At 46.5% G+C, this 20,851-nt stretch overlaps 1 protein-coding gene across 3 annotated transcripts in view; it reads left to right on the forward strand.

Annotated features, from left to right (window-relative positions):
• LOC147108053 (CUGBP Elav-like family member 4) overlaps positions 1-20,851 on the forward strand; it is a 520,783-nt gene that overhangs the window by 19,038 nt on the left and 480,894 nt on the right. For all 3 annotated transcript variants that reach the window (XM_086004501.1, XM_086004503.1, XM_086004502.1), the window contains exon 2: positions 19,794-19,876. In XM_086004501.1, the coding sequence (XP_085860627.1) occupies positions 19,794-19,876 (83 nt within the window). The remainder of the gene's footprint in view (positions 1-19,793; positions 19,877-20,851) is intronic.

Genomic DNA, 20,851 nt, shown 5'->3' on the forward strand with positions numbered 1-20,851 from the left:
ATATTTGTGCGACCCTTGCTGTGTACAACTTGGTTGCCATGCTTCCCCATATTACAACAATGAATACATTTCAAATACTTCTTTGGCTGTAACACCCTTTGGGACAGCATGAGGTCATGAAAGTGCTATATAAATACAAGTTCTTTCTTGGACCGTGAGTATTGCAGGCTCTTTGACTGCAGCACAGGGGAGCATCACGGATGAACCTGATCCTGTCCTTTTTTAATCCTGTACCACAACTGTTGGACATCATGGAGAGTTAAAAGATTAAGGGGGAAACATTTGGTTGCTTTGCGCCTCCCGTTAGCACCCCGCGAGGGAGGCGGGGTGCTTCCAGTAGCGCCCCGCTTCCTTCTTGGGGCGCTACCACTCAATTTTGACCGTAGGGGTGTTAATACCCGACAAAGTTAGTGCCCCAACGGGGGCGTGACTCAATTTTTCCCCCTAACAGTTGAACTTCTGCGTATCATGGAGCATTGGCTTTCCAATATCAACAGCTTGACTTTGAAGTGTCGTGAGAGGAAAGCATAGCTTGTCTTCCGATACGTAAAGTGCTTGTGCAAAGAAATACATGACAGTAATGACGTCAGCTTTGAGTGATTAAAGTGTAACTTTAGGGGCTAGGGTAATAAACCCAGGTAGAGGTATCCATTAGCTATAGTATAGAAAAATATCGGTTGATGATGAAGCCTGTTCTTCAAAGATGTTGGGAACTGTTGGGTCAGGAAGCCTTATTTGAGGGGAAGTAGCTTTGGAATAAAGAACTACAACTATTACATGAATACAATAGCAAAATGCTGCGGACGCTGGACATCTGAAATTATTTACATGAATAGTCTGGCTTCAAAGGATTTGGAATAGATACGTCATGAGGTCTTATCGATGACATGTACCTTTGATGTAGGCAAAACATGATGTATAAAGGAGCATGGTTTTCAATAGTAATTCAGAGGGCTTGAAAGATACAGAAACTGAAAAGCCACTCTCTGATCCGGGTTGGGTTGATCCCTCAACCTAGGTATCAATAAAGTCTGTTCCGCATACTAGACTACAAAGTGTCTCGTGCTTACCCGAAATGTGTTGTTGTAAACCATAGAAGGAAGGAGGTCGCATGCTAACAACAACCAGCATCTAGACACGCACACTCCCAGTTGGATGGTAATGGGGAGCTGGAAACGTGTCTGTTGTCCACCCACCCCCCCTCGCCCTTAGACCAGTTAAATCCTTGGGATTGAATCTGGTCCCTTCCTGATCGGTATGGCTCAGTACTGCACTGGGCAAAGCACATTTTACTGAGCTAGCTGGACAGCTTAATTGACTCATTTCCTTTTCTGTTCCAGTCCTTTTCCTGTTCAAGATCATTTTAATTCCAGAATTTTTAATTAATAAAGTATAGGTGTGATAAAATAACATTGTTCTGAGACCATGAGCCTTTATGTGGCTCACGATTAGGGTTTGTTGGTGAATACTAATGCTAGGGAGCTACAGATGTATGCAGGCTTCACTTTCCACATACGCACAGCATGAAATGAGGATTACAGAGTATTTTGGTAGCTCACAGAAGCATTGAAAGTTACAGCATATTCGGCCCATCAAGTCTACACTGATATTTATCTCTCTTTATTTTTGAGGGTGCAGCCAATGGGAGATGTGCAGGCCTTTCTTTGCTGCTGCACAGCGTAACCAACCTAACATTCGGAGAAGCGACAACATGGTGGGTCCATGAAAGCTTGAGTCTACAAATGTGCCATCGGGTTAAAGGATCCAATTTGTCACATTTGCGCTGATGATAGCAATTGGGCCCCTGCTTTACGCAGCGGGAGTCCAGTGTGACCGGCCCCTGAATGTGAAACGTAAAGAGGGCAGCACCGCACCCGGGCGATGGTCCTGCTAGACAAGCACAATGGGAGATAGGCAGTGGAAGAAATGCCTCTAACAAGTCTGCTTGTACAGAGCCACTGGAGTTTACAGCACAGAAGGCGGCTATTCAGCTCGTCATGTTTGTAATAGCTCTTTGCTAGCACAGTCCAAATCTAATCCACCTTTCCTGCTCTATCCCCATAGCCCTGTATCTTTCTCTGCTTGAAATACTTATCCAATTTTTCCTTGAATGATGCAATGGTCTCTGGCTCAACGACGCCCTTTGGCAAAGCATTCCATGCTCCAACAACCTTCACTGTAAAGAAGTTTCTCCTAATATCTCTCTTCACTCTTCTAGTAATAGTTTTAAATTGATGACCCTTCATTACTCACTTCCCAGCCAGAGGAAATGTCTTTCCCTATACTCTATTAAAATCCTCATAATTTAAAAAATGCCTCTTAAATCTGCTCTTAGTCTTCTCTGCTTCGGTAGAAATTGTTCCGGTATATCAAGTTTCTCCTTATAAGTATAGTCTCCCATCTCTGTTATCATCTTTGAGCCTATGCTGTAGGATCTCTATGGTTATAATATGTTTCTACAATGGCTGCCAAAACATGCATACAGTGTGCTAACTGTGACCCAGTCCGTGCTCTATATAAATGTATCATTATTTCTTTACTCTTACACTCTATGCTACCATTTCTTAAAATCAGAGACAAATTTTAGGCCGTTTTTTTGCTGTGGACTTGTGTTCAAAAGGAACTAGAAAGAAAGAAAGACTTGCATTTATATAGCGCCTTTCACGACCACCGGATGTCCCAAAGTGCTTTGCAGCCAACGAAGTATGTTTTTTTAGGTGTAGTCACTGTTGTAATATAGGAAATGCGGCAGCCAATTTGTGCATAGCAAGCTCCCACAAACAGCAATGTGATGATGACCACATTATGACTCTCAGTTGGCGAATTCAAATTTAACAAAGAGTTGAAGAGCAGGGGCTCGATTTTCACTGGGCTGTGGAGTTGGGATTGGAGGCATGCGGGGGGGTTAAATTCCAGAAATCGGGGGTCCCGACACCATCCCGCCCCCAACCCGCCTCCATGCCAGTTTCAAAGGAGGCGGATACCCGCCCCGCACTGGGACCCGCCTCCCCGAGGTGGGAAGGGATTAGTGCCAATGAACTGCTCCAAACTACGCCAAGTTGGAGGAGTCGGGCCGTCGGGATGAAGGGCTTGGAGGGGGTCGAGATGTCGGTGTTCAGGTGAGCGATGTGTGCATGAGTGCAAAGGTAAGTGTGTTTGGTGTGTCTAAAGTGATTAAAGAAGTGTAAATTACCTTTTCTTACCTTTTCAGCCTTCCTTCCTTTAGGTCTCAGGAGTCCCTCATCTCACCGGCACAGAAAGCAGAATGGCTGCGAACTGTCAAAAGTGACAGCCTGCAGCTTTCTGTGCAGGAGAGATTTCTAACTGAGCCTGTGGAGAAGGACTCGTGTTAGAAGTAAGACTGTCAGTGTTTGACAGCTTCAAACAGCTGTCAAACACTGATATTTCATCTGTCAAAACCTCTTGACAGATGAAATTTCAGTCTGTGACGTCACCTGTTGCCAGGTGGCCCTTAATTGGCCTGCTGGGCCCGCTGGGCGGGCTCAACAAGGTCAATCAAGTTAAAATCGCGTGGATTGGCCGCATCTCGATGGAGGCGGGACTACAACCCCGAAAGTTGTAGTCCCACCTCCAACCCGACTCCTGAATGAAAATCCAGCCCCTAGGTGTTTGGAGGTAGGAAAACACATCCAGACCTGGATGACAGAGGGAGCTGGATGCATTGAATGATGTTTTCTTCTGTCAAAACATCCTTATGTTGAGATTGCCCCAGACTCATTTCACTTGGCATTGTTACAGCCATCAGCCTGGACTGGATAGGATAGAAGCACAGGTCTTAAAGATGGAAGGTGATAACACCCTGCAACATCCCATCCTCTGTAATATTCATAAAATGGGGAGATATTGAACAGTTTAAAGATACAGTCTACCTCAGTGTCACTAACTGTTTGTCAAGAGCCACAATCTACTGTCTTTCTTGAATCTCTCCAGATTGCTGCAGCACAGAGCGAGAGGACACAGGTCTGCACCTGCGATTCTCTGAGATTCCCATTTCAATCATGTCAGGCTGAAGCCAAGCACTTCTCACAGGAAGAGGTAACAACAAGGACCAATAGTTCTATTAAAGTCTTCCGCTTCAATAGGACCCTTTCACTTGCTGTACGGAAGCTGGGATAGCCCTATCTCCCAATAGCGTTCTCTTCCCTTTTACTGGAGAGCAGGAAAAGGAGAGGGAAACAACACAGAATCCCAGCTCGGACAGCAAGCCAAAGCCAGGCAGGACGTGAAAGGTGGCCCAGAGGCACGCGGACAGCAGGTCTGTCAACGGCTGCAGGTGCAGGAGGAATCAGGCTATGAGTGGCCCGCAGGCCATACTATGCGTGCAGCTGGTCTAGTTCATGTGTCTCCACAATGTTCCAAAACATTATGAAAACTGAAAGTGTTGCTCAACAGCTACAACCTGTATTTATATATAACGCTTTTAACGTTGTAAAGCGTCCCAAGGAGTATCATAGAATAGAATCATAGAAAGTTACAGCACGGAAGGAGGCCATTCCGGCCCATCGTGTCCGCACCGGCCAACAAAGAGCTATCCAGCCTAATCCCACTTCCCAGCTCTTGGTCCGTAGCCCTGCAGGTTACAGCATCCCAAGTGCACATCCGAGTACTTTTTAAATGTGGTTAGGGTTCCTGCCTCTACCACCCTTTCAGGCAGTGAGTTTCAGACCTGCACAACCCTCTGGGTGAAGAAATTTCCCCTCAAATCCCCTCTAAACCTTCCACCTTTAAATCTGTGCCCCCTGGTTTTTGACCCCTCTGCTAAGGGGAATAGGTCCTTTCTATCCACTTTATCTAGGCCCCTCAATAAGGTCTCCCCTCAGCCTCCTCTGTTCCAAGGAAAACAGACCCAGCCAATCCAGTCTTTTGAAAGTTCATATACAGAACGTTGACTGAACTATTTTCATTAACCCTCTTTGTTATTTCATCAAAGAACTCAATCAAGTTAGCTCTTCCATCTGTCTCTTACAAAGCAAATGAGTTCTTGTTTTCTTGTTTCTGAGGTTTATTATGTGGCAGCTGATACACCAAGTGAGTGGAGGCCGAAGAACCTTCACAAGGGTGTATGTGGGCCCCACCAGTACTGTCTAGGCCAGGCAAGCTTCTGCGCCCAAGGGCAGGTGAAGGCCAACATTTTTGTGGATGTGAGGCAAACCGGTGCCAGAGATGGACCCAAAATGGTGCTTGTACCCACCTGCCTCATGCTGATGAGGTGCCCTTCCCACTAATCCCACAAATTGCGGTGGGGTCAGTGCTGTAGGGTGCTGCTAGCATTGCGACCGAGAAATCATCAGACAAAATTTGACGCCGAGCCACATAAGAAGATATTAGGACAGGTGACCAAAAGCTTGGACAACAGGGGGCAGGTTTTAAGGAGCGACTTAAAGGAAGAGAGAGAGAGAGAGAGAGGCGGAGAGGTTTAGGGATAGAATTCCAGAATTTAGGGCCTGGGTAGCGGAAGGCATGACCGCCAATGGTGGAGCGATGAAAATTAGGGATGCGCATGATGCTGGACTTGGAGTAGCGCAGAGATCTCAGAGGTTAACGGCCATCACCATGTGTGGTAACCTCTGCTTTGTCCCTGTGAAATTTTTAAAGATGTGAGTGACCTGAATCTTGTCATTCATGTGGAACTGACTTATGAAATAATACTGGGCAGCCTGCTGGTGGCGCTGTCCAGGGAGAGTATAAATACTCGGGCACGGGCCCAGCTTGCTCAGGACATTCTTTAACAGGAACTAGTGAAGGACACAACTGGATCTCCATGTTGAAAAACAGTTGATTAAAGCCTTGTTTAATACTCAGACCAAGTGCCTCGTAGTTTTCTTACGTCAGTGAGTGCCCCTTTAAGAAGTCTTTTTTTAATAAAGCAAACAATACAGATGGACTAAAATAAATGATCAGTTTCGAGTTTCAGTATCTTGAAAGCATTTGGTTGATAGGCAAGTGGATAAAGACACAAGACTCCACAATTATTTTTTTTTGATGAAGTACTAATTAAAATAATAAGCTTTTTGTAAAAAAAAGTTCAAGTTAATCTTGAAGATCTGATTTCAAAGCAATAAACATCAAAGATATGGAAGCTTGAATAGGGGCAATCTGAAACACAAACTGAAAACGCTGATAACACACAGCGTGGGGGAAGGGAAGACCTCCTATGTGTGCTGTGAAAATGTAAATGTGCCTTTATAAACAGAGGCAATCTCCCTCCCCCTCCCTTACCCCAACCCCCAAGGTCAGTCAGTATCTGGGAGAGAAAAGACAGGCAAATGCTTCGGGATGTGCCTTTCATCAGAACTGGGCAGGCTGCAGGAGGCCGCCTATTGGACCGTCCAGGACAAAGAGGAGGGGGTGGGGAGAGGGGCAACAGCACATAAAGGTCACCAACAGGAATTTCCTCGGGGGTTCTCCCGCCCTGCTGAACTTCCGTCAAAGTCACAGCACGAGGAAATTCCTGGTGCCTGAGTTGAAAGTAATTATCATGCTTCAGCCCCCAATTCCAGGGGCTGTGTTGAGATTTGGGGTCGGACCCGATTAGGCCAAGTCCCACTCTTCTTCACTGCCTTGAAAACGAAACCCACTGGAAGTGGGGACCGGTACATGATACATATATTGGGGGAACATATTATGAAGCCGTGGAAATGAGGGAACTACACTTACTGCCTGTCATTTGTGCCATAGCAGCGCTCAAGGGTCGCCTGTGTGCTCCTGGCGTCGGCAAGGTCCCCAAGGAAAATTAAACATTTTACAAGGCCGGTTTCAAGTGGACGTTTCAAAATAAAAAAACGGTGGCATAGTGGTTAGCACTGTTGCCTCACAGCGCCAGAGACCCGGGTTCGAATCCGGCCTCGGGCGACTGTCTGTGTGGAGTTTGCACATTCTCCCCGTGTTTGCGTGGGTTTTCTCCGGGTGCTCCGGTTTCCTCCCACAGTCCAAAGATGTGCGGGTTAGGTTGATTGGCTATGATAAATTGACCCTTAGTGTTAGGGGGATTAAATACGTGGGGTTACAGGGATAGGGTGGGATATGTGTTGGTGTAGGGGTTACGGGGATCGGGTGGGATATGTGTCGGTGCAGGCTCGATGGGCCGAAATGGCCTCTATCTGCACTGTGGGGTTTCTGTGTGATTCTGTGTGAAAAAGATTTACTGCCGTTCCCATGTCCTCGTGGGCCCACTTACACTGAAAAAGAAGAATAGAAAGACTTGCATTTCTATAGCGCCTTTCACGACCCCGGACGTCCCAAAGTGCTTTACAGCCAATGAAGTACTTTTGAAGTGCAGTCGCTGTTGTAATGTAGGAAACGTGGCAACCAATTTGCACTCAGCAAGCTCCCACAAACAGCACTGTGATAATGACCAGATAATCTGTTTTTGTTATGTTGATTGAAGGATAAATATTTGCCAGGACACTGGGGATAACTCACCTGCTCTTCTTCGAAATAGTGCCATGGGATCTTTTATGTCCACCTGAGAGGGCAGACGGGGCCTCGGTTTAACGTCTCAGCCGAAAGACGGCACTGCTGACAGTGCAGCACTCCCTCAGCACTGCACTGGAGTGTCAGCCTAGCTTTTGTGCTCAAGTTTCCGGAGTGGGACTTGAACCCACAACCTTCTGACTCAGAGGCGAGTGTGTGCTACCCACTGAGTCACGGCTGGCACAGTAGGGAAGGTGTTACAGAGAAATCCCGCCCTCCCATCTGAGGAGGACACACCACCCGTGACATAAATAACAATAGCACCCATCTGCAATATGCAAATGAGCCTCTCATGAGCGCGGGTTGGGGTGCATCCCTGGGGCGGCCCCCAAAAGGTATCCCCTCCTTCCCCCCAAAATTTCTAGACTGTACACTCAACCTATATTTCTCCCTCCCTCGTTGTTTTAGTCAGTCCTTCTCTCTGGCCTGACCACGTCGCATGAAAGTCTCGCCTGCTATTTTAAATGTTTCTCTTTCAGATGCAGCTCGAGCTGTGCTGTGTATTTCCAACATATTTTGCTTTTTCTTATAATAAGAACACAATGGTCCTTTATTTATGGATCACTATCGCTATCGCCACACCTGTCCTCACCAACTGTAAGGAAGCCCCTGACTTCACGTTCAAAGTTGTAGGTCAGGAGCGGATCAAGGAGCCAAGGTTTATTTTATCTCTCCTGAAGATGTTGTCTACTGGCTGGGGTACTGATCCAGGGGTCCCAGTCACTCTCTGATACCTCGCCTTCATTGTGAGTGTCAGGATTCTATTCAACTAGATGGTAATCACAGAATCGCAGAAACCCCACAGTGCAGATAAAGGCCATTTCGGCCCATCGAGCCTGCACCGACACATATCCCATCCGATCCCCGTAACCCCTACACCAACACATATCCCACCCTATCCCCGTAACCTCACGTATTTAATCCCCCTAACACTAAGGGTCAATTTATCATAGCCAATCAAACTAAACCCGCACATCTTTGGACTGTGGGAGGAAACCGGGGCACCCGGAGGAAACCCACGCAAACACGGGGAGAATGTGCAAACTCCACACAGACAGTCACCCGAGGCCGGATTTGAACCCGGGTCCTTGGCGCTGTGAGGCAACAGTGCTAACCACTATGCCACCGTGCTGCCTTATTATAGCTGAGTCCTGTCATAAATCTCATCATTCATCAAGAAACCACTCATGAAATAGCGCTGGATGGCCAGCTGGTGGTGCCGTCCAAGGAGTATAAATACTCGGGCGTGGGCCCAGCTTTCCAGGGACATTTTGTAAGACAAGGAACTAGTGAAGTACAACTAGACCTCCATGTTCTGAAACAAGTTGATTAAAGCCTTGCTTCATGCTCAAACCAAGTACGTAGTGAGTTTTATTACATCAAGCCCAATCCTGTTCATGCGTAACTATCACACTGACACTTGAAGCAGGGGGTCATTCAATAGCAATGAGGAGCGAAACCCCTTACCAACTTTTACCCTCTCTCTGAGCCAGGTGCATTGCGTCCAATTGTGCCACCCATCCCACCATCTCAGATGCGATCCACTAAGATCCAATAAGATTCTGAGGGGGATTGACAAGGTAGATGCTGAGAGGTTGTTTCCCCCTGGCTGGAGAATCTAGAACTAGTGGGCATAGTCTCAGGATGAGGGGTCGGCCATTTCAGACTGAGATGAGGAACAATTTCTTCACTCAGAGGGTTGTGAATCTTTGGAATTCTCTACCCCAGAGGGCTGTGGATGATGAATCGTTGAGTATATTCAAGGCTGAGATCGATAGATTTTTGGACTCGAGGGGAATCAAGGCATATGGAGATCGGGCGGGAAAGTGGAGTTGAGGTCGATGATCAGCCATGATCTTATTGAATGGTGGAGCAGGCTCAAGGGGCCGTATGGCCTCCTCCTGCTCCGAATTCTTATGTTCTTAATCCAGCACAGAGGGGAATGGAGACTGGGACCTTAGTGGGTTTTAATGGCTGAACTACTCACTGGGTTGAACTTACCAAACTATTGCAGGAACCACTAATTTAATGCTATTTTCATGTCTTTTGGAAGCTTCTTCAAGGCTTCATTATTTTTGAGGTTTGGAAGATAAAAACCATTACAATCTATGGGGTCATGCAGCATGAAATTGTCTTTCTCAGTAGGCTGTTTAACCTGTCCCTCTCTGGGGTGATGTGTGAGTCAAGTAACTCCAGCTCATCCTCTCTCAACTTCCAGAGCCCTCCCCTGAGAACTCTCTTAATATATTTTTTATTTTACGAGTATCTGTTACAATGCCATAGGTTAAAAGGTTGATATCGCGCTGTTCCCATCAGTGAAACGATTTGATCCTCAACTCTACTTAGGATTTTTTTAGTACAAGCCACGTAGTCATTTAACAATAGTTTAGGTCTTTTGCAATATGTTGTAAAATCACTTCAGATTGCCTTGTTCTTGTAAAAAGCTTTTAGCACCTTACTGTTAAAAACAATTTTACATTTGCCTGCAGCCATTTTGTCTTTCTCCATTAGTTCACAGCTTAACCCTTCATTCTGCCGTGGAATGTCTTGAGGCTGGTACTAAATGGTATGATTTTCCTTTAGCCTCCAGTAATCCACATGCACTTAAACTCCTGTTATTGATGATTTTGAGTTTGATTAGCTTCTTTCTTTTGAATTTTGAATGCACCACTCAGGCCACACTTGTCTGAGTACTGTAGTGTATCCAGTTCTGGCCACTCAGGTACAAGGGAGATGTTCAAAACCAGGGGAGAAGAGCCATGGGACTGATTCCTAGCTTCAGAGGACTGAGTTACAAGGAATGACTGGAGTATCTTGGCTTTATCTATCTTGAAAGGAGACAACTAAGAGGGGACATTATGTAGGAAATAACAAACAATATAGAATAAGTAAATCTGAACACTCAATTTAAGCTGTCAGAGTAGGACTATGTTAAAACTATTGAAAAGAAACTTTATGACTGATGGGAGAAAGTTCATCATACAGAGAGTGATCAGCATGTGGAATCGACCTCTGGATAGGGTCGTGGAGGAAAAAAAACTATGGAACCAGTTAAGAAACAGCTGGATGCTGTGATGGGAGACTGTAGGGCCTTTCTAGAATCAGGGTCGGCTGATGGACCTCCTCATCTCATAGAATCATAGAATGGTTACAGCACAGAAGGAGGCCATTCAGCCTGTCGGGCCCGTGCCGACTCTCTGCAAGAGCACTTCAGCTAGTCCCACTCACCCGCCCTTTCCCCGTAGCCCTGCAAATTTTTTCCCTTCGGGTACTTATCGAATTCCCTTTTAAAAGCCACGATTAAGTTTGCCTCCACTCCCCCTTTCAGGCAGTACATTCCAGATCTTAACCACTCGCTGCGTAAAAAGGTTTTTCCTCATGTCGCCTTTGGTTCTTCTGCCAACCACCTTAAATCTGTGCCCTCTGGTTCTTGACCTTTCCGCCAATGGGAACAGTTTCTCTCTATCTACTCTGTCCAGACCCCTCATGATTTTGAACATAAGAAATAGGAGCAGGAGTAGGCCATTCGGCCCTTCGAGCCTGCTCCGCCATTCAATGAGATCATGGCTGATCTTCTGCCTCAACTCCATTCACCGGCCCTATCGTCGTATGCCTTGTTGCCCTTACTAGTCAGAAATCTATCGACTTCTGTTTTGAATATACTCAACGACTGAGCCTCCACAGCCCTCTGGAGTAGAGAATTCCAAAGATTCACCACCCTCTGTGTGAAGACATTTCTTCTCATCGCAGTCCTGAATGGCCTACCCTTTATCCTGAGGCTGTGGCCCCTGGTTCTAAACTCCCCAGCCAAGGGAAACATTCTCCCAGCATCCACCCTATCAAGCCCTGTAATAATTTTGTATGCTTCAATGAGATCCCCTCTCATTCTTCTGAATTCAAGAGAATACGGGCCTAGTTTACTCAATCTCTTCTCATACGACAGTCCCGCCATCCCAGGAATCAATCTCGTGAACCTTCGTTGCACTCCCTCTATGGCAAGTATATCCTTCCTTAGGTAAGGAGACCAAAGCTGTACACAGTACTCCAGGTGTGGTCTCACCAAGGCCCTATATAATTGGAGTAAGGCTTCTTTACTCCTGTACTCAAATCCTCTTGTAATGAAGGCCAGCATACCATTTGCCTTCCTAACACTTCTATCAAATCTCCACTCAACCTTCTCTGCTCTAAAGAGAACAACCCTAGCTTCACCAGTCTATCCACGTAACTGAAGTCCCTCATCCCTGGAACCATTCTTGTAAATCTTTTCTGCACCCTTTCTAAAATGCGGTGCGCAGAATTGGACACAATACTCCAGTTGAGGCCAAACCAGTGTTTTATAAAGGTTCATCATAACTTCCTTGTTTTTGTACTCTATGCCTCTATTTATGAAGCCCAGGATCCCGTATGCTTTTTTAACCGCTTTCTCAACCTGCCCTGCTGTCTCGTTATCTTGAAAATCACACTGTCTTAACAGGACTAAAGAGTGGCTCGATGTCTCTTGGAGGAGAGTGCTGGAGACAAACCCTGCTTTGACCGATAGTTGGAATTGCCTGCTTTGTGTGTCATTCATGTTCAGTTTATGTCACGATACTGCTTCTACTTGAAGTGGTTGTGTATCATCTTGGCTGCGAGTGCTGGATCATCCCTCCCTTATTAATATTAATATCCCAAGTATGAGGGGGGGGGGGGGCATCACGGCTGAGCTCATCCTGTCCTCACCCAGCATAGGCAATGCCTTTACCCACTGAACTATTGGGGAAAGCTGAAATCTATTAAAACAAAATGAATCACGAAGCTCTGCCGATGTCTCAGTTGATAAATTTGCTGCCGAATGTGGAATGGCAGCAACTTGCATTTAAATAGCGTCTTCTCAAGGTGTTTCATATAGGAGAGCGCGGACATTGAGTAGGAGTAGAGTTAGGAGCGATGACAGAAGGCAGGATCAGTAAGATAGCTTTTAAATGTGGGTAGAGAAGTTGCCAGGCCGTGGGATTTGAGGGAAGCAGCTCCAAAGAGTAGGACTGAGATGGCTTAAAACGCTCTGCCATTGAAAGTGGAATGAAAAAAAGAAAGAAAGACTTGCATTTATACGGCGCCTTTCACGACCACCGGACGTCCCAAAGCGCTTTACAGCCAATGAAGTATTTTTTGAAGCGTAGCCACTGTTGCAATGTAGCAGCCAATTTGTGCACAGCAAGCTCCCACAAACAGCAATGTGATAATGGCCAGGTAATCTGTTTATAGGTGAGGGATAAACAATGGCCCAGGACATTGAGGCGAACTCTCCCGCGCTTCTTCAAAATAGTGCCATAGGATCTTTTACATCCACCTGAGAGGACAGCACAGCACTCCCTCAGTACTGCACTGGAGTGTCAGCCTAGATTCTTGTGCTCAAGTCTTTGGAATGGGACTTGAACCCACAGCCTTCTGACCCAGAGGCAAGGGTGCTACCCAATGAGCCACTGGGGAAAAGGATACACAGGAGGCCAGAGTCAGAGGATTGTAGGATATGGGCTGGAAAATGGGGCTGGAAAGTGGGCCATGCAGATTAGGAGTTCCCAAGTACAATTTTGCAACCTGTGCTGTAAGATCTGATCTCAGGTTTGGCACCGTAGAGGGTGCCACAATTAGCCTCAATGCCTCTGGGGCTTGGCTTGGGGTGGGGGTGGAAACCTGCCAAGTATCCCACTGCTGATCACCATCCAAAACCTCTGCAGAAAAATGCACGCGTGTAGATATTGGGTGAGGACAAGGTTGGGTTCGGGCCGAACAACCCCTCTTACTCATCATCCAGGCTCCTACGTGAGGACTGGGCATTTGGCTGAGGTACTGGTTTAAGGGTTGCTGGTGTCCATGGAACTGTACTCCAGCACGTCAGTGCTGTCAGGAGACGATTGGCCGAGAACTGAGGGGAAAATTAATTAATCACTGTCGCTCATATTATGAAGCTGATCTACATTGCGCGGTCGGTGCCCTGTATTGGACATTACTGGAGTAACCAGATCTTCAGTTAACATTCTGAGTATGATTTGACAGTGTTTAAAGGTCAATAATCTTTGTCTCATAACCCGCCTTCGTTAGTGTGCAGCTTCATAGCCAATAGTCATTACCTGTCTACTATGGTGAGAAATAGGGCTGAAAGGTCAGCACAGCTGCACATTACATGGGTGCTGTGGTTTGTTCACCACCCACACCCCTCCCCCCGAAAGATAATCAATGGCGCTGTAATTTATCAATAGTGGAGATCGCTGGTAGAACCAGCTGCATGATGCTGCGTTTTACTAATGTGCTGTAACACTTTCCAATATGTTTAAAGATTAAGAACGATTCCTTTGAACATTTGATTTTTAAAAAAATCTGTTGAATAGCTTTGGATCCTCTTGTGCTTGTGTTACATGAATGTGTGTAGGTCCCTGGCAGACAAGTCTACAGCTGGGAGAGAAATACTGATAGAAACATAGAACATAGAAAAATTGGAGCAGGAGTAGTTCATTCGGCACCTCGAGCCTGCTCCGCCATTCAATATGATCATGGCTGATCCTCTATCTCAATAGCATATTCCCGCTCTATCCCCCCAATACCCCTTGATGCCTTTTGTGTCTAGAAATCTATCTATCTCCTTTTTAAATATATTCAACGACTTGGCCTCCACAGTCTTCTGTGGTAGAGAATTCCACAGGTTCACCACCCTCTGAGTGAAGAAATCTCTCTTCATCTCAGTCCCAAATGTCCTACCCTGTATCCTGAGACTGTGACCCCTCGTTCTAGACCCTCCAGCCAGGGGAAACACTCACTGATCTTACTGCAACCACTGTCACGTGATGCACGAGCCAGGCAGGTCCGCAGTACTTCAGGGTGCTGTTAATGATTGGCTCATTAATGGGACCTAGAGGGCTGGAGCTGTCACTTGGGGGAAGGGAGGACGGCCTTGATTCTTCCCACTCGACTCCAGATAACCCTGCAAGCCAATGCCCAATGGGGTAGAGTTGGTCCTGGCTGGACAAGTGGTGGGACGCTGACCCGGACTCTACTACTATTGCACAGTTTTAGCTGGTTAAATCCCAGCATGTACCTCTACGCCTACTTGGGAGTCCCTAAGCCTTGACTCTCGCTGACCAGCACGTAGGCTCTCTGGGCTTTGGTAAGTATGGTATTTCCCTTTGGGGAGGGAGAGAGAGTGCGCACTCTGCATCGAGCAAACGGAAGGAGTAAGGAGTGTAATGGAACACTCTCCACTTGCCTGGATGAGTGCAGCTTCAACAACACTCAAGAAGCTCGACACCATCCAGGACAAAGCAGCCCGCTTGATTGGCACCCCATCCACTACCTTAAACATTCACTCCCTCCACCACCGGCGCACTGTGGCTGCAGTGTGTACCATCTACAAGATGCACTGCAGCAACTCGCCAAGGCTTCTTCGGCAGCACCTCCCAAACCCGCGACCTCTACCACCTAGAAGGACAAGGGCAGCAGGCGCACGGGAACACCACCATCTCCAAGTTCCCCTCCAAGTCACACACCATCCTGACTTAGAAGTATATCGCTGTTCCTTCACCGCCACTGGGTCAAAATCCTGGAACTCCCTCCCTAACAGTACTGTGGGAGTACCTTCACCACATGGACTGCAGCGGTTCAAGAAGGCGGCTCACCACCACCTTCTCGAGGGCAATAAGGAATGGGCAATAAATGCCGGCCTTGCCAGCGACTCCCACATTCCATAAACAAATAAAATTAAACGGAAACTCTACCTGTGTGGATTTCTCTTTACCTTAATTGGAGACCCTTAACCATGGTAATGGGTTTCTGCATGAGCCAGGCAGCCAGATAACCAAAAAAAAATGCATCAGCTTTATTGCCCTGTGAGTTTTGATGTGCCACCTCCTCTGTGCCACATTCTGGTAACATATTAAACAGATATATAAAAAAACACAAATAGCTCTTTCAATTCAGGTGGGGGGCGGGGTTGTTCTGCTCGTTACTTATTCATTCCTTGTCTGTTTCTCTCCGTTACCCTAATATAACTATATAAATCAGTGCCCGTCATCTCTTATCCTTGATATAATTTGTTGCCAACCATCTGGCGTCCTGTGCGTAACTCGGTGCCAACTGTCTGGTGTCCTGCATGATACACAATGCAAACTGTCTGGTACCTTGTGAGCAACTCACTGCCAGTTCTCTATTGCCCTGTGTACCTGGTGTCCTGCGTGTAACTCATTACCAGGCTCTGATGACCGGTGCATAACAGACCACCAAACATCTCTAGTGCACTGTATATAAGTCAGTGGCAAGCATCTGGTGCCCTGTGTGTAACTCACTGCCAGCCATCTGGTGTCTTGTGTATAACTTTCTTGCCCTGTATAACACACTGCCAACCATCTGTTGTCCTATGTATAATACACTACCAGCTATCTAGTGCCTGTGCATCTTATTGCCAGCTGTTTAGTGACCCGTGTATAACTCACTGCCAGTTCTCTAATGCCCTGTGTATAACTCGATGCCAGTTCAAAGGAGCAGTAGCATAGTGGTAATCCTAGAGGCCTGGAGACATCAGGTTCAAATCCCGCCATAGGTAACTGGGGAATTTAAATTCCGTTAATAAATAAATCTGGAATAAAAAGCTAGTATGAGTAATGGTAACCATGTAACTACCGGATTGTCATAAAAACCCAACTGGTTCACTAATGTCCTATTAGGGAAGGAAATCTGCTGTTCTTTCCCGATCTGGCCGATATGCAACTCCAGACCCACAGTAATGTGGTCGACTCTTAACAGCCCTCTGAAATGGCCTAGCAGACCACTTACGAGCAATTAGGGATGGGCAATAAATACTGGTCTTGCCAGCGACGCCCACATGCAATGAATAAAGAGAAAAAAAATAATGCCTGATTATAACTTACTGCTATTTGTCTGTTCTCCAAGTCTAGAGCTTAGAACTAGCTAACCATTATCTCTTATGTCACAACTGCTAGCCAGCTACTCTCTTGTATAAAACTCACTGCTGACTGTCTTGTTGTGAATTGAAGATAATAGTTTTGGTGTAACCTTGAGACACAATGGGCAGGATTTTCATTAGGCCTTGGAGGGGTTAAAATCTCGAAATCGGGGGGCACGAACCCATCCCGCCTCCATGCCAGTTTCAAAGGAGGCGGATACCCGACCTGTGCTGGGACCCGCCTCCCCGAGGCGGGAAGGGGATTAGTGCCAATTAACTGCCTGTTAACAGGTAGTTTTTAGCCTAATCCCTCTTTTTATTGCTGAAGTGTGGGATTCCCGACGGCTCCAAACCACGCCAAGTTAGCGAGGTGGACCGTCGGGCTTGGAGGGTTCGAGGTGTCCGGTGTTCAGGTGAGTGATGGGTGCATGAGTGCAGAGGTAAGTGTGTTTGGTGTGTGTAAAGTGTTTAAAGAAGTTTAATTATCTTTACTTACCTTTACAGCCTTCCTTCCTTCAGGTCTTGGGAGTCCCTCATCTCACTGGCACAGAAAACAGAATGGCCGCGACCTGTCAAAAGTTGCAGCATTCAGCTTTCTGTTCTGGAGATCTCTCTAAATCAGCCTGAGAGGAAGGAATTAACTTAGAGTACAGATTGTCAGTGTTTGACAGCTTCAAAGAACTGTCAAATGCTGATATTTCATCTGTCAAAAGCTCTTGACAGATGAAATGTCAATCTGTGACGTCACCTGTTGCCGGGTGGCCCTTAATTGGCCTGCTGAGCCCGCTGGGCGGGCTCAACAAGGTCAATCAAGTGAAAATCGTGTGGGTTGGCCACAACTCGATGGAGGCGGGACTACAACCCCGAAAGTTGTAGTCCCGCCTCCTACACGCCTCCAGTATCAAAATCCAGTGGCTCGCTTCCCATTGTGGAACGGATCCACAGAGACGAGGAAGATCCCTGGTCTGGGCTGAGTGAACACTTGGGGCACTGAAATTGGTCTAAGAGCCCTGGAGGACCTTGAAGGGGAAAGCTCAGTCAGGGTGGCTGCTCCTGATCGCTATCCAGCGACACTTGTTAGGCGATATCCACACACATACACACTTTCTAAGAACTGGGTTGGATTTGACGGTGACGCCTTTTGTGGTTGAGCAGACTGCCAATAGTCACTGTGGAGGGATGAAGGCAAAAAAACAGCATAGCTGTTGTGGATTTTAAAACAACTGATAGAATCATAGAATGATACAGCACAGAAGGGGGCCATTCTGTGCCGGCTCCTTGGCAGAGTAACCCAATTAATCCCACTCCCCTGCTATTTTCCCCATTAGCCCTGTAAAATTTTTCTCTTCAAGTATTTATCCAATTCTCTTTGAAAGTTACTATTGAATCTGCTCCCACCCGTCTTTCAGGCAGCGCGTTCCAGATCACAACAACTCGCAGCGTAAAAAAAATGCTTCCTCCTGTTGCCTCTGGGGCTTTTGCCAATCACCTTAAATCTGTGTCCTCTGGTTACCGACCCTTCTGCCACTGGAAACAGTTTCTCCTTATTTACTCTATCAAAGAGCGATAGATTTTGGTCGAAAAAATGAGGAGAGGCAGAATGAGGAGAGGCAATGTAAACTAAATGGTTCAATTTTAAAGTATGTGCAGGAACAGAGAGACCCGGGGGTGGACGTACACGAGTCTTTGAAGGTGGCAGGGCAAGTGGAGAAGGCTGTTAAAAATGCAGCAAGGATCCTTGGCTTTATAAGTAGAGGAATAGAGTACAAAAGCAAAGAAAGTTATGCTAAACCTTTAAAAAACACTGGTTAGGCATCAGCTGGAGTATTGTGTTCGATTCTGGGCATCGCACTTTAGGACAGATGTCAATATAAGAACAAAAAATAATACGGAATAAGAAAAGGCCATTAGGCACATCAAGTCAATTCTGGTTTTTTTTCATGAACTCTACCCCATGCAATTAATCTCCTGGGGTGAAGTTCTGTTTAAATATTCCCTGATCCCCAAAGATTGTTGAGCCAATTTCCAAAATATTCATCCCTCTTCTAAGTCTCCACTGTTCAATGCCTCCCACAGTAAATGTTCTGCCTCCCCAGGTGACATTCCCCCCCCCACCGACCCTCCCTCGCACCTCCCCCCACCTCCCCAACCAATGTTCCAGTAGCGCAGGACTCTTAAACTTGGCTCAGAATACTATTCAGAGGATGCACATCCATTTATCTAGCCTCAACTGTATGACGCAGACATTCCAACCCGAGGAAAATTTTATAAAGAAAGAACTTGCATTTATATAGTGCCTTTCATGACCTCAGGCTGTCCCAACAGCCTTGCAGCCAATGAAGTATTTTTTGATTGTAGTCACTGATGTAATGTAGCAGCCAGTGTGCACAAGGCCCCACAAACAGCAATGAAATAAGTGACTAGATCATCCATTTTAGGTGTTGGTTGAGTGATAGATGTTGGCCGGATAATTGCCCTGCTCTTCTTTGAATAATGTCACGGGATCTTTAGTGTCCACCCGAGAGAGCAGACGGGGCCTCGGTTTAACCTCTCATCCGAAAGACGGCACCTCTGACAGTGCAGCACTCCCTCAGTACTGCACTGGGAGTGTCAGTCTGGATTATGTGCTCAAGTCTCTAGAGTGGGGCTTGCACCCACGACTTTCTGACACAGAAGTGAGAGCGCTACCACTGAGCCAAGGCTGACACCTTGGAGGTGTAAGCTACAGTCAAATTATACAGGGCGGGGGTGATTTCTGGGACTGCTTTAGACTCCATGGAATCTGTAGCATTCTAGATGACCTAAGGTCCAACATGAGACATATCTCGGACACTGAACTGCATGGAATTGTAAAAGTCTAGAGCGGGCGGGTCTGTAGAGCATTTTTGTTTCCTCAAGTTAATAAAATCGCCATTCTTTGGAATTCTCTTGCATGACCACTGTAATTGAGATGTGGAGAGATGGAGATGATTGTTTCTGATCCTGTATATTGCTATGTTCCTATAAAAAAAAAAATTGGGACATGTGGGGGAGGGATGTTGGATTAGTTGAAGTTTGCCAAGTGATGCATCAGGGATACGATGGCCTCCTGGAGCTTGCTTGGTTGCCTTAGGAAGTCAGGGACGAAGTTTCTCCGAGTTTTGTTTTCCTGAAATTGGCCACAGGTTGCTTTTTCCTCTCCCAGGAGTTGTCATTACGAACATTCGGCGGGGTGGGCGGGGGGTGGGGGGGTGGTACGAGGTTGCACCATCTAATGAATGGGTCTTTTCTCACCTTTTTTCATGTATTTTTAAACACCGTTGCCTTATGGAATGAAATTTCAGTGCGCTGTGATTTTTTTTTCATATCAGTATTTCTGTTCCTCTAGGCTGTGCCTTCCTTACATACTGTGCAAGAGAATCTGCTATCAAGGCGCAGAATGCATTACACGAGCAGAAGACACTGCCCGGGGTAAGTGAGCCGCACCGTTGAATAGATTTATATTACCTTCCTTTTTTTTTTGCTGTTGGTTTGCTTTTGCCGTTTAAACCGGATTCTGACACTTTTTGTAAATGGGCTTGTAGGTTAACAGACCTTAACCAACTCCGCCACTTGTTTACAGCTGAGTGTGGCTTGAATATGTATTTTCCTGGAGGCTCCATTGTAATTAATGTAAAGCAGGCGTCCCTCAGGGATAATTTTAGTCTGGGTAACTGCAGGAGATTATGATTAAAGGGCTGTTTTGAGGCCAACTGCTTTTGCTTTTTATTGGCATCGCAACTTTTCAGTGCGACCAATTTGAGATCAATTTAGCATTATATAGAATCATTGAAATGTACAGCACAGAAGGAGGCCATTCGGCCCGTCGTGCCTGTGCCGGCTCTTTGAAAGAGCAGTCGTGCTTAGTCCCACTTGATCTTGGATCATAGAAATCTACGGCACAGAACCACAGGGACCGGTCTTCTCGCTTGTATATGGTTCGATTTCAACTCCAGCCCTTGGTCAGGGGATGGCTGGATCAGCCTCCCTATGTTCCTATGCTGCTGTACAAAACCCTGGTTAGACCACACCTGGAGCACTGTGAGCAGTTCTGGGCACCACACCTTAGGAAGGATATATTGGCCTCGGAGGGAATGCAGCGTAGGTTTACCAGAATGATACCCAGACTCAGGGGGTTAAATTACGAGGAAAGATTACACAAACTAGGGTTGTATTCCCTGGAATTTAGATGGTTAAGGGGTGATTTGATCAAAGTTTTCAAGATATTAAGGAGAACAGAGAGGGTAGATAGAGAGAAACTATTTCCGCTGGTTGGGGAGTTTAGGACGGGGGGGGGGGGCGCCTAGTCTAAAAATTAGAGCCAGATTTTCAGAAATGAAATTAGGAAACACTTCAACACACACAGGGTGGTAGAAGTTTGGAACACTCTTCCGCAAATGGCAGTTG

Source organism: Somniosus microcephalus, chromosome 13, assembly GCF_052327205.1.
Source record: "Somniosus microcephalus isolate GS21.2 chromosome 13, FLI_Smic_1.0, whole genome shotgun sequence".
NCBI classification, from domain to species: Eukaryota; Metazoa; Chordata; class Chondrichthyes; order Squaliformes; family Somniosidae; genus Somniosus; species Somniosus microcephalus.